This window comes from Elephas maximus, chromosome X (genome assembly GCF_024166365.1).
Source record: "Elephas maximus indicus isolate mEleMax1 chromosome X, mEleMax1 primary haplotype, whole genome shotgun sequence".
NCBI classification, from domain to species: Eukaryota; Metazoa; Chordata; class Mammalia; order Proboscidea; family Elephantidae; genus Elephas; species Elephas maximus.
The window spans coordinates 160,839,003-160,854,055 of record NC_064846.1 but is presented as its reverse complement, the minus strand read 5'-3'; the positions used below and the strand labels follow the sequence as shown (position 1 = coordinate 160,854,055).

Genomic DNA, 15,053 nt, shown 5'->3' with positions numbered 1-15,053 from the left:
TTCTTCGGCAGACCATATATGTTTCTGGGAGACATGACAAGTTTAATTTTTTAAAGATACTTTTTATGTAATACCAATATAATTCCTTGGATTTCTTCCGATGATCATGACTTAATTTACTCGCTGGGTTTATTTTGATGTTAACAGTTAATTTCCCAGTGTCTACCAGCCATCTGGTGGTAATTCTTGATTCATTGCTGATTTCGAGCATATTAAGTATTATTGGCATCAGTTATTGAGTTTGTGTTTTGGAAATCCAAAGCTTGATTTATCCTGAGAAACAAATGATGGTTAGTGACGTTATCTCTCTTTTGTGTGGATAGATTTTAGAATTTCTCTGCTCAATTTTAAACTCAGATTTGGGATTGATTTTCTTTTGTGCCTATCTATGTTTCCTCTATGTGCCTCTTTCTGGACTAACTAGGATGCACAGTCCATTTTCTTTGGTTGGGAGGATTAGAAATTTTAATTTACTGGACACTATAGGGTCACCATGAGTTGGAATTGATGCGATGGCATCTGGTTGGGTTTTATTTGCCAATGAGAGAAATGAGTATGATCATTCTTAGAACCCCATCCAAGGACTCAGTATGGTAGAAAAATCCCTTATCATATGGTTTTGTCTGCAAGAAGTTCATTCTGAAGACAGCCTTATTGTGAAACTACAGAAAGTGTTTGCTGCCTAAAAATACCTGTAGGAAGACTGAGATTATGTTTAGAGACGTGTGGTAGCTGCCAAAAGTACATGGGGACCCTGGTGCAACTAATTGAATATTGCTAATTAGATGATTGTCAAGTACTTGTTGAAGGGCCATATTTATGTAAAAATTCCATTGAAATTGGTTGATATTTTGTTGTACATTAAGAATTCAAATTTGTATACATTGACTTTGCCCTTGACATTCAAAATAGTTTCAACTGCATAAATTATTCAAATCAGTTGACAGAAGAAAAACAGCTTGCAGTAGGTATGTGGAGATTTTCCGTGGGTTTCTCCATCTAGCACTACTGAACAAGTTTTTTGTCTCTCATACAGAGAATGAAAGAATGGTTAGTGTCCTTCCCTCTCCAACAGGTTGGTGCAGAATGATCTAAATGAAGTTTCCTAATATGGTTCTTAGGTTTTTTTAAGAAGGAAATGAGATAAATAAAATATTGACTTATTGTTGCAGTGATTTATTATCCTAGAAGTATTTTGTGTACAGTGATAACAGAGCTTTAGAGGATTTGTTAAAGTTTTATATTACTACTATATCATAAAAAATTATGATATAGCATTCCAGAATTCTATGCTCTGTTTTTTTTCACGTATTTTATTTTGCCTTCCCTTTTTAAAACTTGGATTATTTGTGTTTGAGACAAAAGGAGGTATAGTTTCTTACTTAATTTGCCATTTATAATTTGACTTAAGGCTGCAAATGCTAGGGTACAGATACAGAAGCTATTCTGGGAATACCTAGATTTTCATGTATAGCCTTCATTTGTTAGTAGCAGTAACATTCCTATAGCCCTTGGGTAAACTCAGATCCTAGAAAAGAATTACAAACGCCTAAGTAAACTGGGAAAAGAATGCTTTTAGGGAAGTAGTTATCATAAATCCCTAGTGGCTCAGTGGTTAACAGCTCAGTTGCTAACCAAAAGGCCAGCAGTTCAAATCCACCAGCCGCTCCTTGGAAACCCTATGGGGCAGTTCTACTCTTCCTATGGGCGGTTGCTATGAGTCAAAATAGACTCAACAGCAATGGGTTTAGTTCTTTTTAGTTTTAGTTATCATAAAGCTTTGTATACATAGGGTATAAATATATTCAAAGTAAATAATAAGATAGAATTTAGTATAATCTTAAAACCCAGTGCCGTCGAGTCGATTCCGACATCTTAGCTATTAGAAATTGTGGCTCTAAGTAGTCAAAGGTTAAATAATATTCAGTCCTGCTTAAGAAGACACATAAATCATTGGTACATTTCTGTTTAAATTTTATCGTGATTAAAAAATATATATATAAAACAAAAACTTTGTCACTTTAACCATTTTTAAGTATACTATTGAGTGACAATTACATTTACCATCTTGTGCTACCATCACCGCTATCCATTTCCAAAAATTTTTCATCTGTACACACAGAAACTCATACTCCTTCAGCTGTAACTCCAATTCTCCCCTCCCCCCAGCCCCTGGCAACCGCTAATAAACTTTTGTCTCTAAACATTTGCCTATTTGTCCTTTTGTATCTCACTAATTTCACTCAGCAAAATGTTTTCAAGGTTCATCCACGTTGTGGCATGTGTCAGAACTTCATTTCTCTTTATGGCTAAATAGTATTCCATTGCATGTATGTACCACATTTTGTTTATCCGTTCATCTTTTGATGGACGCTTGTGTTGTTTCCATCTTTTGGCTATTGTGAATAATGCTGCAGTGAACATTGGTGTACAAGTTTGAGTCCCTGCTTTCAGGTCTCAGGTATATGACTAGGAGTGGAATTACTGGGTCGAATGGTAACTCTGTGTTTCCCTTTCTGAGGACCAGCCAAACTGTTTTCCACAGCTGCTGCATCATTTTACATATCCACCAGCAATGGACGAGAGTTCCAGTTTCTCCACATCCTTGCCAACACTAGTTATTTTCCATTTTTCTAGTAATAGCCATCCTAGTAGATGTGAAGAGGTATCTCGTTGTGGTTTTGATTTGCATTACCCTAATGCCTAATGACTTTGAGTATCTTTTCCTGTACTTATTGGCCATTTGTCTGTCTTCTTTGGAGAGAGGCCTATTCAAGTCCTTTGCCTGTTTTTTAAATTGGATTGTTTGTTGTCAGTTGTTGTTAGGTGCTGTTGAGTCAGTTCTGATTCATAAAGACCCTATTTACAACAGAACCAAACACTGCCTGGTCCTGCACCGTCTTCAGAATCGTCGTTATGCTTGAGCCCATTGTTGCAGCTGCTGTGTCTTGTTGTCAGTAGTACATTTTAATAGACTGAACTAAAAAAAACAGTAAGATGTAACTTTTTGACATTTAGAGAACTGAAGGATAATTGCCTGGAAAGTATACTTCTTGGGACGATTTCATTTCCCGCAGTGAGGTATTACTCATCAGATGTGTGCACTGTGTTAGGGTTTATTAAGCCATTCATGTTCAAAGTGTACCTAGATGTGAATAGATTTCAAGTTAACGTGCTCTAACTAAATTGCTATTAAACTGATGGCTTTATTTGCTTAGGTTTATTTACTTGTGCTCTGAATTTTTACTTGGATATCTGTAATTCCTTTTTTTTTCAGTCTTTTTTTCACATGGCACTTTAAATTCTTGAATACATAAATGTGCTTTAAATCGTGAATCTGTTGAAAATTATTAAAACATTGTATTTCTTCACTTTCCAAGATACTCTCTCCCTTTGTTTTTCAGAGCTCCCTATGGAAAATCCGTAGACATGTGGTCAGTGGGCTGTATTCTTGGGGAGCTTAGTGATGGACAGCCTTTATTTCCTGGAGAAAGCGAAATTGACCAACTTTTTACCATTCAGAAGGTGCTAGGACCACTTCCGTCTGAGCAGATGAAGCTTTTCTACAGTAATCCTCGGTTCCACGGGCTCCGGGTAAGAGGTTTTGCTAAAACCCCAAATGGAACCAGTACAGCAGTATTTAAATCATTGTTCATTGGACAGTGGATGCTAAGCTACCCATTGAATACTATCCCTTTTCCATTACAGTGTTTATAATCCCCATGATAATGTTTTATTTTTGAACCTTTTATAGTATTCGTGAACAACGGGGAAAAAAATGGGCAGACTTTGAAAGTGGGAACTGCGAATGCTGTTTTTTCTAATTTGTAAATTCCAATTTTTTAAAAATCTTTTCTAGCATATGCATTATTACATTCTAAACTTTAGTTATCTTAGAATTTTTCTTTACCCAAAGTATTAAGCATCTCCAAAAGATAGAAAATGTGTGCATGACTACTACCTATATGAGGAAACTCATTTGTAGCGATTCAAGGAAGACTGCTAAGACTTGCATTCTGCAGATGTAAAGGTACTTGTTCTAGCAGCCATTTCTTGGCTGTTTATAGTGAAACAACAAATCTTCTTTTCAAACGAGTGGATCGTCTTGGGCAAGTTAGACTCGTTAACTTGTACAAAACTTGTTTTCTGAGAATATGCTAAAAAGAGTCTTTCTTAGGAAGTATAGGCTTTTGCCAAATGCAGGACGGACCTTGCAGGGGGACCTTACTGGAGTAGCTGGTTAGTTATAGGCTGCTCTCTCTTCCATCTACCCCAAAAGTTACTCTTAGTTTTCAACTCCCTCATTTGGTGGTTGACCACGAATTGGTGTTCATTTCAAGAACTATAAAATAATCTCACCACCACTTCCTTTCTTTCTCTTATATGTGTAATTTTCAAGCCATGTCTTCTTGATTTGCAAGACCCCTTGTTTTTGTCTTTGATTTTTCTATCAGTTAATGTCACTTTAAGGAGCGCCACTCCTCACACGTGTGCCCAGCACAGTGCCCACTCCTGCTGGGCTTGGGCAATGCTGAAGAAATGAATGAAAAAAAAAGTTCACAGTTTCTCTTTCATCTCCTTCCTGCTTTCTCTCTCTCTGTTCCACATCTCTCTGAGTTACCTCAGGCAAGTCTCTCTTTTCTCCTTAAAGCTTTGCTTTTGTGAGCCAAAAATGAGAGAAATGGTGGCCGTTAATTAGGACCTAAGTAGCACCTGTGGTCCTTCTGTGTATAGTGCCACAGAGTTATTGAACGTTTGTCATGCTAGATGCTGAAAAGATGACAGTATATAGGACTTGCCCTTAGTCTAGCAGAAGGGAAGATCTATTATATTCAGAAATGAAGTTAGACATAATGAATGAGTTTCTGTTTCACCAAGGCTAGGTCCACACTCCTCACCAAAAACATAGCCTATGAGACCTTGTCTGATCTGGGCCCTCCTAGCTCCCTGACCTCACCTCTCAGACCTGGCTCCTTTCCCCTCCACCTCCAAACTCTCACCACACTTGTCTCTCCTTTCATTTTTTTTTCCACCTCACCTCTATAAGCATTTCAAGAATTTTCCAGCTTCACGAATTTGGGACTTCCCAGGAAGGTGCTTTCCTTGGCAACTCCTTCTCATTCTGTAAGGCTCAGCTCAAAGAGGCCTTTCTTAAATGGCCCCTCTCTCTGACCACCCCCCACATACTGCCTGCACCTCCCTCCCAGTTTCTGTCTCCCATGGCACCCTTCTTTTTTCCAGCGTAATACTTAACACAGTACATAATTACATTGTTTGTGTACTTGTTAACTGCCTGGTTCTCCCCTACGAGAGTATAAGCTCCCCAAGGGCAGACATGATGTTTCATCACTGTATTGCCAGCATCTAACACAGAGCCTAGCACATCTAATAGGCACTCAATAAATATTTGAACGGTTTGATGGAACCAATCAGCATCATCAGCTCTAAAGCTCAAGTATATTTCCCTGCTGTCCATCTGTAATGCTTCTTTTACCTTCATCACCATTTATCCAAATTATTGACAAATGCCAAGCGGGTCTCTCTGACTTCTGTCTTCACTGCAGCTCGTTCACATTACCTTTTATAATGATCTTCCCTCCAAACTGCACATTTCATTCGCTCTCCTCCTTTGTTTAACAGTATCGACAGGATTGCAGGTAAAGTTTAAACTCCTTAGGGTAGCATTGAAAACCCCTTGTTCTTATCCCTCCAGCCTCATCTCCCAGCCTTTCCTGTCCCATGCTTCCCTGCCCCCTACCCTTTGTCCAGATTGGATTTCCCACCATTTCTTTGACCTGTTGCTTCTCCGGTGCTACATTTCCATTTCTATAATGCTCCCAGCCCTCACCTCACTTCCTGGAAAGCTGCTCTTCCTCCTCTTCCTTTCTGCAGATTCAGGTCAAATGTCCTCCCTCCATGAAGCCTTTCTAGACTTCTCCAGGTGACTCCCTCTTCTGTGCTCTTACCTCTTTTGTACCACTAAGCACATTTTCCTCCCTTTGTATTATGTTCATCATTATATTTGTAGCAACCTACAAGGTGCCTACTGGGCAATAAGTGTAGAATGATTGAATATTCGACCTCAGAATTTTAACACTAACTGCTGGAACATTAAGCTTGGTCTGCTGGCTAACTTCTTCTTTGCCTGAAACTTCCGTTAAAAAGGCTCTATGCTAGATTCTCTAAGGAGGATGGAAACAGGTGTCTGACATGGTCCCTGGCCTTCAGTGACCCACAAATTAGCTGAAGAATTAGGACTTTCATGTATGAAATAATTAGAAAAATACAATTTTTGATAAAGCATGTGTATTTAAGTTTTGCATTCCTTCCTACATTGTACTGTTTTCTCATATGTCTCACAATGGTTTAGGCCATGAGAGTGTCAGATGTTCTAGAGAGGTAGAAGTCACAGTTGGCTGGATTCGTTAGAGAAGGCTTTATGGAGGAATTGAAATTTGAAATGGATATTGAAGAACAGGTAGCATTTGGTAGGACAGACCACGCGAAGGATGTCTTTTCCTCATTTGTCTGTGATCCTGTTTGTTCACAGACCTCCTCACTAAACAGTATGTGTAAAATGCTAGACAGCATATGACAAAAAAAGAATTTTTTTTTAAAGCTGGTTATAAATATCCTTCGGGGAAATTGCTGCTTCTGTGACATTTTGACTTTTGTTAGCTTTAATTTTTTTTTATATATTTTGGCCTGAAAGTCTTTGGTGTTTTAACTAAATTAACTTAATCTCTTTGGAGCTTTCACAGCATCTTTTGAGGGAAAAGTTTTCCTTTACAATTCTGCAAACTGACCTGCTATGGAACAACACAGACTCATCAGTAATTAATTGGTCCAGTGGTACAGGGCTGAGGCTGTGAAACAAGACAACAACAACAACAACAAAAAAAAAACCCAGTTGCCTTTGAGCTGATTCCAGCTCATGGCGACCCCATGACTGCTGGGGCAAGATTGCTGAAGTTCAGATCCCAGCTCCATATTTACTGCTTGAATGACCGTGGGCAAGTTATGTCACCATCCTGTGCCTCTGGTTCTTGGTGTATAAAATGATGATAATAGAAATACCACCCAATGGAGTTGTTGTGAAGATTAAATGTTATATGTAAAATACCCAGACCATTTGCCTGGCACTTAGTAAATGCTAAGTAAGGAAGCACTCTTCTATTGTTGTCCTGGCCAAGTGTCCCAACAACCAACCTACTGACTGGGATATACGGTAAACATTTGTGCTTGAGTTTTGGATGTTAGTTGAATTACCTCTTATTAGAATGGTAGATTTCGTTCGAAAGCACATAAACTAAAAAATTTCTGAGTTATGGATTTTCTTGGTCATTTTCGATTATATTTCTAATGTCTTTTGACTTTCAGCATTTTCTTGTCAATGAAATATCACTTCTGACAAAAAAAAAAGGTGGCAGGGGAGATCTGGTAGCATAAGATAGCCCTCAAAGCAACATATTAATTACAATGTACTGGTGTGGAGTCTTTAATCACCGCATGGGCTGATGTTTAATGTTCCAGCAACATCCAAAGGAACCTCTGTACGTCCTTTAGGAGAGGCACCTGGTTTTAGAAAGAGTGTGGGCTTGGATCACAGACCTGGATACAAATACCAGTTCCACTGCTTCTTAATTATGTAACTTGCCTTGAACAAGTTACTTAAACTTTCTGATCCTCACCTTCCTCATCTCTAAAACAGGAATGATAATAACACCTAAAGTGACTTGCATAGCATCACTTCCTGCAGAAATCAGTTTTGGATTATTGCCTATGTGTCTGTGTTAAGTTCACGTTATTCCTTCTACTTCCTCTATCTGGAAGGTGCTGTCCTACTTCTGTCTGTCTTCACACTTTCTCATCTTTCAAAACCCAGTTAAAATATTATCGGTGGATTCTGTCCTGTACAGCTAGCTGCAAACCATGCTGGTCTCTCCTTTCTCTGAGCTTCAGTTAGAATTTACAGTTGCACAGCTGAACGCTGATTGCTTTCCCAATCTATCTGCGGAGTGCGTACGTGTAAGGTTTAGATCTTCCCTGTGTTCTGTCTCTCCTGTCATACTTAGTAGTGTGCAAAGGATTTCGTAATCACTGCTTAAAAGGCTTTTGCTTGAACTTTGCTACATAACTAGCCACCCCCCCGCCCCCCGCCACCAACTTATTTAGCATGTTTAGAGATTTCAGTTCTTTGAAATGCCTTTGTGTTGGCATAAAGGAAATACACTTTAAAACCAGACTAGCCTTTACCTTTCGAGGGAATACATGGCATTGGGCTCTGCTGGTCATATTACCCAGTGCTTTGGCATCCACTCAGATATCACAAAATGTGAGAGTTAGCCAACGGAAGACAGAGGATCTGAATAAAGTTGACCCCTTCCCCTCATTTTCTTTAGAAATGTATTTGTTTATCTAGGAGGCTCTGTTTGCCTTCTGTTCCAATTTAATGGCCTGAAAACAGACCATTAAAAGGGTATATTAAAGGCAATAATAGAACATGTGTTTGAATTCACCGTCTCCACTTCTGTGGCCTTTCAGGTACTGGCTTCTCACTGCCTTTTCCTCTTTTTTGTACTTCTCTCTTTCCAGGACTAAATGATATTTTGTTTATCTGATGTCTTATCGTATCCCTCCTGTTTGTCCCCCGATTAACTAATTAGTAATTAAGAATTGTCTCTAAATAGACAATAGATAAGTGGTAACTCTGGTGAAGGGTAAGACAGTACATAATACTGGGGAGTCCAGCACAACTTTTACAAGGTAAGGTCATGGAAGCTCCATAGACACATCCAAACTCCCTGAGTGGCCAAATTGCTGGACTGAGGGCTGTGGGGACCATGGTCTCAGAGAACATCTATCTCAATTGGCATGACATAATTTATAAAGGAAATGTCCCGCATTCTACTTCGGTGAGTAGTGTCTGGGGTCTTAAAAGCCTGTGAGCAGCCATCTAAGATACTCCAGTGGTCTCTCCCTACCTGGAGCAAGGGAGAATGAAGTAAATCAAAGACACATGGGAAAGATTAGTCCAAAGGAATAATGGACCACAAGTATTACAGCCTCCACCAGACTGAGTCCAGGACAACTAGATAGTATCCGGCTACCACCTCTGACTGCTCTGACAGGGATCACAATAGAGGGTCCTGGACAGAGCTGGAGGAAAAGGTAGAACAAAATTCTAACTCAAAAAGAAAGACCAGACTTGCTGGCCTGACAGAGACTGGAGAAACCTTGAGAGTATGGCCCCCAGACACCCTTTGAACTCAGTACTGAAGTCACTCCTGAGGTTCACCCTTCTGCTAAAGATTTAACAGGCGCATAAAACAAAACGAGACTAAAGGGGCACACCAGCCCAGGGACAGGGACTAGAAGGCAGGAGGGGACAGGAAAGCTGGTAATAGGGAACCCAAGGTCGAGAAGGGAGAGTGCTGACATGTCGTGGGGTTGGTAACCAATGTCGTAAAACAATATGTGTACTAACTGTTTAATGAGAAGCTAGTTTGTTCTGTAAACCTGTGTCTAAAGAACAATTGAAAATCGTCTGCAAAAGCAGGCAACAGTATACTGTTTCAAATTTGTATGTTTTGGTTTGTTTCACATGCTTCAGTATTGTCTGCCTAGATTTTGGTATCATCTTTCAGCTGTGAGTTTTCCTGTTACCACTCAGTCCTAGCAATCCATACCTAAAATACATAGAAACTAAAAGTAATATACATATGAGATAAATGTGGCTTTGATGGGCACCAGGGCAGTAACTCCTGCCCATCTGCCGCTTTCTCCAGCTCTCCCAGCACATGTACCCCACATCCTTCCCCATATGCTAACGTTTCTGTCCTGTTCTTACAGTTCCCAGCTGTTAACCATCCTCAGTCATTGGAGAGAAGATACCTTGGAATTTTAAATAGTGTTTTACTTGACTTAATGAAGGTGGGACAAGTTGATGTTGTGTCTTTGTATAAAATGTCTTTTGGCTTGTGACTGTTGCATCTACATGCAGCCATGGCCTGCTTTTCTGAATTAAATGTTTTGTTCATATATGTATAATGGTAAATAGTGGGGGACTATGTCGTGTTATGGGTGCACTGGTAGTGCAGTGATTAAAGCACTCAGCTGCTAACCAAAAGGTCAGTGGTTTGAACCCACCAGCCACTTCACAGCAGAAAGATGTGGCAGCCTGCTTCCGTAAAGATTACACCCTTGGAAACCCTATGGGGCAGTTCTACTCTGTCCTATAGGGTTGCTATGAGTTGCAATCAACTTAGCAGCAGTAGGACTGGTATGGTGATATTCCATCTAGACAGAACCATTCCGTCTGAATTACAGCCCTAAAACGGACAGTATAACAAAAAATCCATTAGCACTGAAGGTGCATGGGCATAAGATTTTAAAACAAATCTTAAAATGAATATTGAAAGAAAAAGAGGTTGTAAAAAAAATTGTGCGTGGTATTTAAGGTTTTCCATCATCTATACCGATTTTATCAGTTAACCTAATTCTGCTCTTTTCTAACTTGGCCCCTTCTCGCCCAGACAGATCAGCTGTTTCTGGCTCTTCTTTTGACACATCAGAATCACAGCTACCTACTGTGGCCTAGGTGTTCCTCCTCAGGCTAGTCCCCCCAGCTCAGAAGGTCTTCCAGCTAGGGACTACTGAAAACATTCTCTAGTTTTGCTTTTTTTTTTTCCCTAAGTTTTTCTTCCCCAGTAGAATAGTCAGCCCCTTGAGAGAGAACTGTTTTTCCTATTTCTTCAGCTTTCATTGCAGCCAGCCAGTGCATAACCAAATGTTGGTTGTTTGATAGTAAAAAAAAAAAAAATTTTTTTTTTGTTTGATAGTAGACCTTGAAAAACACCTGTAATGAGTCCATTTTATTTTATGCCCATTCAGTCAGTGGTCAAGATCAGTGGCCCCCACGTTGTCCTGCAGAGCCTTTCAATTTGTACTTAGCATAGTTGGAAACTGCTGATCAGCTGAGAACTTTGCTTTGCTTCAAACTGTGTGCCTCAAACTATGTTAATCTGTGTTCCAGGGAACGCTGTGTACATAGGTATGGGGGAGGAGATGGGGGAGGCGGTGTGGCCTTGGGGAGAGACCACATACCAAATAACTTTTCATAGAGATTCACAATGATCATTAACCTATAAAGGTTTCCCAGAATCCCACAGTAAAACTTTTCTGTCTCATCCAGCATGTCACAAATTTAATTAAATACCAAATGCTTTTTAAAAAAAATAAAACTCTAGAACACTAGTGTTCCTCTGAACACAGATTGAGAAGTGCTGTAAAAAAGACCCTTCAAAGCGCTTTCAATTTAAAAAAAAAAAAGCTCTTTCAGTTGATTAGGCATAAAATATCACTTAAATCAGTTGGGATTTGTCAATACACTTTTTCATGTAATCAATATTTATTAATCAAGGCCTTAATTATTTGGTTACTTTTTAGATGAAAATAGAATAAAATAGGAAAACTCAGTTAAATAAAATTTCATGTTTTGTGCCTTTTATCTTTTTATAGTTAAAAATAATTGGATAGTTTTGTTAAATCATACCAAGTATCAGTATGGGACCTGGTAAAAGTAGTTTGGAAGTTAACCTATCTGTGCCTATTCATTTGAGATTCTAACTCATAGAGACCCTATAGGACAGAGTAGAACTGCCCCGTAAGGTTTCCAAGGCTATAAGCTTTACGGAAGCAGGCTGCCACATCCTTCTCTCGTGGAGTGGCTGGTGGGTTTGAACCGCTGACCTTTCAGTTAGCGGCCAAGTGCTTAACCACTGATCCACTGGGGATCCTATTCATTTAATGCATTTACCCTTAATTTTTTTTTAACACTAAGTAAACATTTTAATTGAAATGTGTATTTAGAAGGTGCACAGATTATAAATGTACATGTCAGTTTTTATAATGTAAACATACCCGTGCAACCCACCCAGATCAATATATAGGAGATTATTATAACGCCCCAGAAGCCTCTTGCACAACCCCTCCCAGGATTTGCTCCCCTACTGCTCCCCATTCCCAGAAGCCACTGTTCTGACTTCTGGCACCATAGATTAATATTGCCTTCTTGTTGAACACTATAGAAATAGGATCATCCATTTTGTCTATTACCTGTTTTTGAAAAGGAATTTAAAAATGAATAACATCAATTATCTTTTCGTGGAGAAATATATTCTTTCCCACTATCTAAAGCTGTGTTGATAATTTTGTCCGTATTTACGTGCCTAAAATGGTCATCTCATCCTTCATCTATTCATATCAGCCATTTTAGTGGGGACACAAGTCACCAGAATTAATGAAGCCCCTTGCAATTTTAAGAATAGCTACAATAATTATATTAACTCTGTTATAGTAAAAAAATGGCAATGATTGTTTTCCCCTATCATACTGAATTTTAGAAACTATTTACTGGGTAAGTTTCATATTGCTCTCCTAATGACGTCATCCCTACAGGTAATTCGAAAATTAACTGCTTTGTATATAAATATACCTCTTTGTGTTTATGTGCAGTAATTTCTACTGTTGTTAATCTTAAATAAAATAGAACTAATGCTACTATTTATTTGGCTTCTGAAAGATCATACCATATTTTTACACAAATAACATGCACTTTCTACGTTTGTTTGCTAACCACTCCTTCCCCCCAGGAGATATTTCCATAAGCTCACGATTGCTGCTAGGCTAAATTTTTATATAAAAAAATATATATATATTGCTGTAAAAAAAAATAGCATAACGTTCTTCAGAAAATACCTGGAGGGAGTGGTTGGCAAACAAACGGAGAAGGTGTTCATTGTTTGCGTAAAAATGTGGTATATACTTCTAATTTAAAGGACTCTTCAAGGGCAGACTTTCCTTTGTTTTTAACTAGTATCTTACAGTTGAAAAAACCATTTTGATGTTAACTGTTTTACTGCCACTGAGACCAAAATCATTTTATACTCCTACACAGTTTTTGTTCTCTAATAAGGAAAAAAAAAAAAAGAACTGAGATAATTTCAGAGTTGTGCCTGAATCAACATGAATGTAAATTCACTTGCATATAAGTGGTGGCTTGGGCGTCAATAACCAGAATGTTTTGAATCAAAGTGAATATTTCAGTATCCAGAAGTCAGATTATCTGTGGTGCTAGGTTGGAGGTGGTTCTGTGAAATTGAAGTCTGGCTGACTGGGCGCTACCGTAGACTTGTCACTGTTCAACAGTGAATCACAAAGAGATTAACTTGGGCAAAACCAATGAAAGTGACCTTGGAATGGATTTGGGAATGCTGGCATTTCACCCTTCTTCCTTCCTCTGGGGGAGAATGCCAGTCACTCAAAGAGCACATTTCAGACCGCTCTGTCCAGTTGTGTTAGGTTATGTTCCCTTATGTTGCTTAATTTGTAAATAAAAATTAGTTTTAATAAGATTCCTCTTTTTTAATCTCATCCAGTTACTAATGAGATAATAATAAATAATATTTAAAGAAAACAGTTTTAAAAAAATCTAACGTATGACACAAAAGACAAAGGATTAGTACCTTAATGAGTAAAGAACCCTTAAAAATAAATGACAGGTACATAAATAGAAAAACAAGAAAATAAATACAATCAGTAAACATAAAAATGTTCAACTTCACTTGTAATCAAAGATGTGAATTAAAATAGCTGTAAGATAACCTGTTTTTAAATTTTTTAATAGGCATCATTTTTTAGAGTAGTTTTGTTGTTGTAGTTGCCTTTGGGTAGATTCTGATTCATGGCAACCCCATGTGTGCAGAGTAGATTTAGGTTTACAGAAAAATATACAGGAAGTACGGAGAGTTTCCATATACTCTTTTTCCCACCTGCATACATTTTCTCCTATTACTAACATCTTGTATTCCTTTGGAACATTTGTTACGATTGATGAACCAATATCGATATGTCATTATTAACTACAGCCCATAGTTTACATTCAGGTTCACTCTTTGTGTTATACAGTCCTGTGGGTTTTGGCAAACATACAGTCATGTGTCCACCATTACAGTATCATACAGAATAGTTCCAGTGCCCTAAAAATCCCCTGTGCTTCACCTAGTCATCGCTCCCCTTCCCCCACTGAATCCCTGGCTACCACTGCTCTTTTCCCTGTCTCTAGTTTTGCCTTTTCCAGATGTCATATAGTTGGAAGAAATCCCGTTTTTTAAATACCTCATTTCCAAGTACTGAAAAGAACGATGATGCCTGTTGTTGATGAGAGTGTCAGGAAATGGGCAGACTCATACAACTGCTGATAGAAGTATAATTTGGACCTTTCACAGAGGGTAGCTTAGCAACACATAGAAAAGAATCCTTAAATTTTTACATACCTAGCAATTCCTTTTCTAGGAGTTTATACTCAGTGGTTTTGGGTATTCATCACAGCATCAACTGTAGTAATGAAAAGTGGCAACCATCTAAATATTCAACTGGTTAAATAAATCATGGTATATCCATACCATAACATTCTATGTAGCCATTAAAAAGCACCTTAGATTATTCACTGCAGCATCATTCATAATAATACAAGAAAGGTAACAACCTAAATGTTTCTCATTAGGGAATTGCTAAAAACCAATTAAGGTACATCCAGAGAGTTGAAACTCTTTACCGATATGGAATGATCTCTAATATCTGATGTCAAATGCAAAAAAAGCTAAGTACAGGCACTTCTGTGTATGCTGCTGCTATTTGGATAAAATAAAAGGAGCAGCTAGATCTGTGCACAGAGTATCTGTGGAAGGCCGCACGGAAATTAGTTAACATTAGTTGCCTCCAAAGAGGGGGACGGGAAAAGGAGGAAGACTATATGTTGTTCTGTCATGTGAATGTATTACTTACTTGAAAACATATTTAAAATATCTAAATTATGTTGTAAAAATGTTTTTGATTAGTAAGTGAAAAGTACAGGATACAAAACTTAATGTGTATAATACGATCCAGCTTTTATAAAAGAAAATATGTATACCTGATACTGAGAAAAGTAGTCAGAGGAGGACAGGGGCTCTGGGTGATACAGATAGCTCTTCGTTTTCTGTCTTTCTCTC

General features: G+C 38.4%; 1 protein-coding gene across 4 annotated transcripts in view; it reads left to right on the top strand.

The window, feature by feature from the left end:
- Positions 1 to 15,053, top strand: part of CDKL5 (cyclin dependent kinase like 5) — a 274,427-nt gene that overhangs the window by 208,950 nt on the left and 50,424 nt on the right. For all 4 annotated transcript variants that reach the window (XM_049873455.1, XM_049873454.1, XM_049873457.1 and 1 more), the window contains exons 9-10: positions 3,405 to 3,594; positions 9,853 to 9,933. In XM_049873455.1, the coding sequence (XP_049729412.1) occupies positions 3,405 to 3,594; positions 9,853 to 9,933 (271 nt within the window). The remainder of the gene's footprint in view (positions 1 to 3,404; positions 3,595 to 9,852; positions 9,934 to 15,053) is intronic.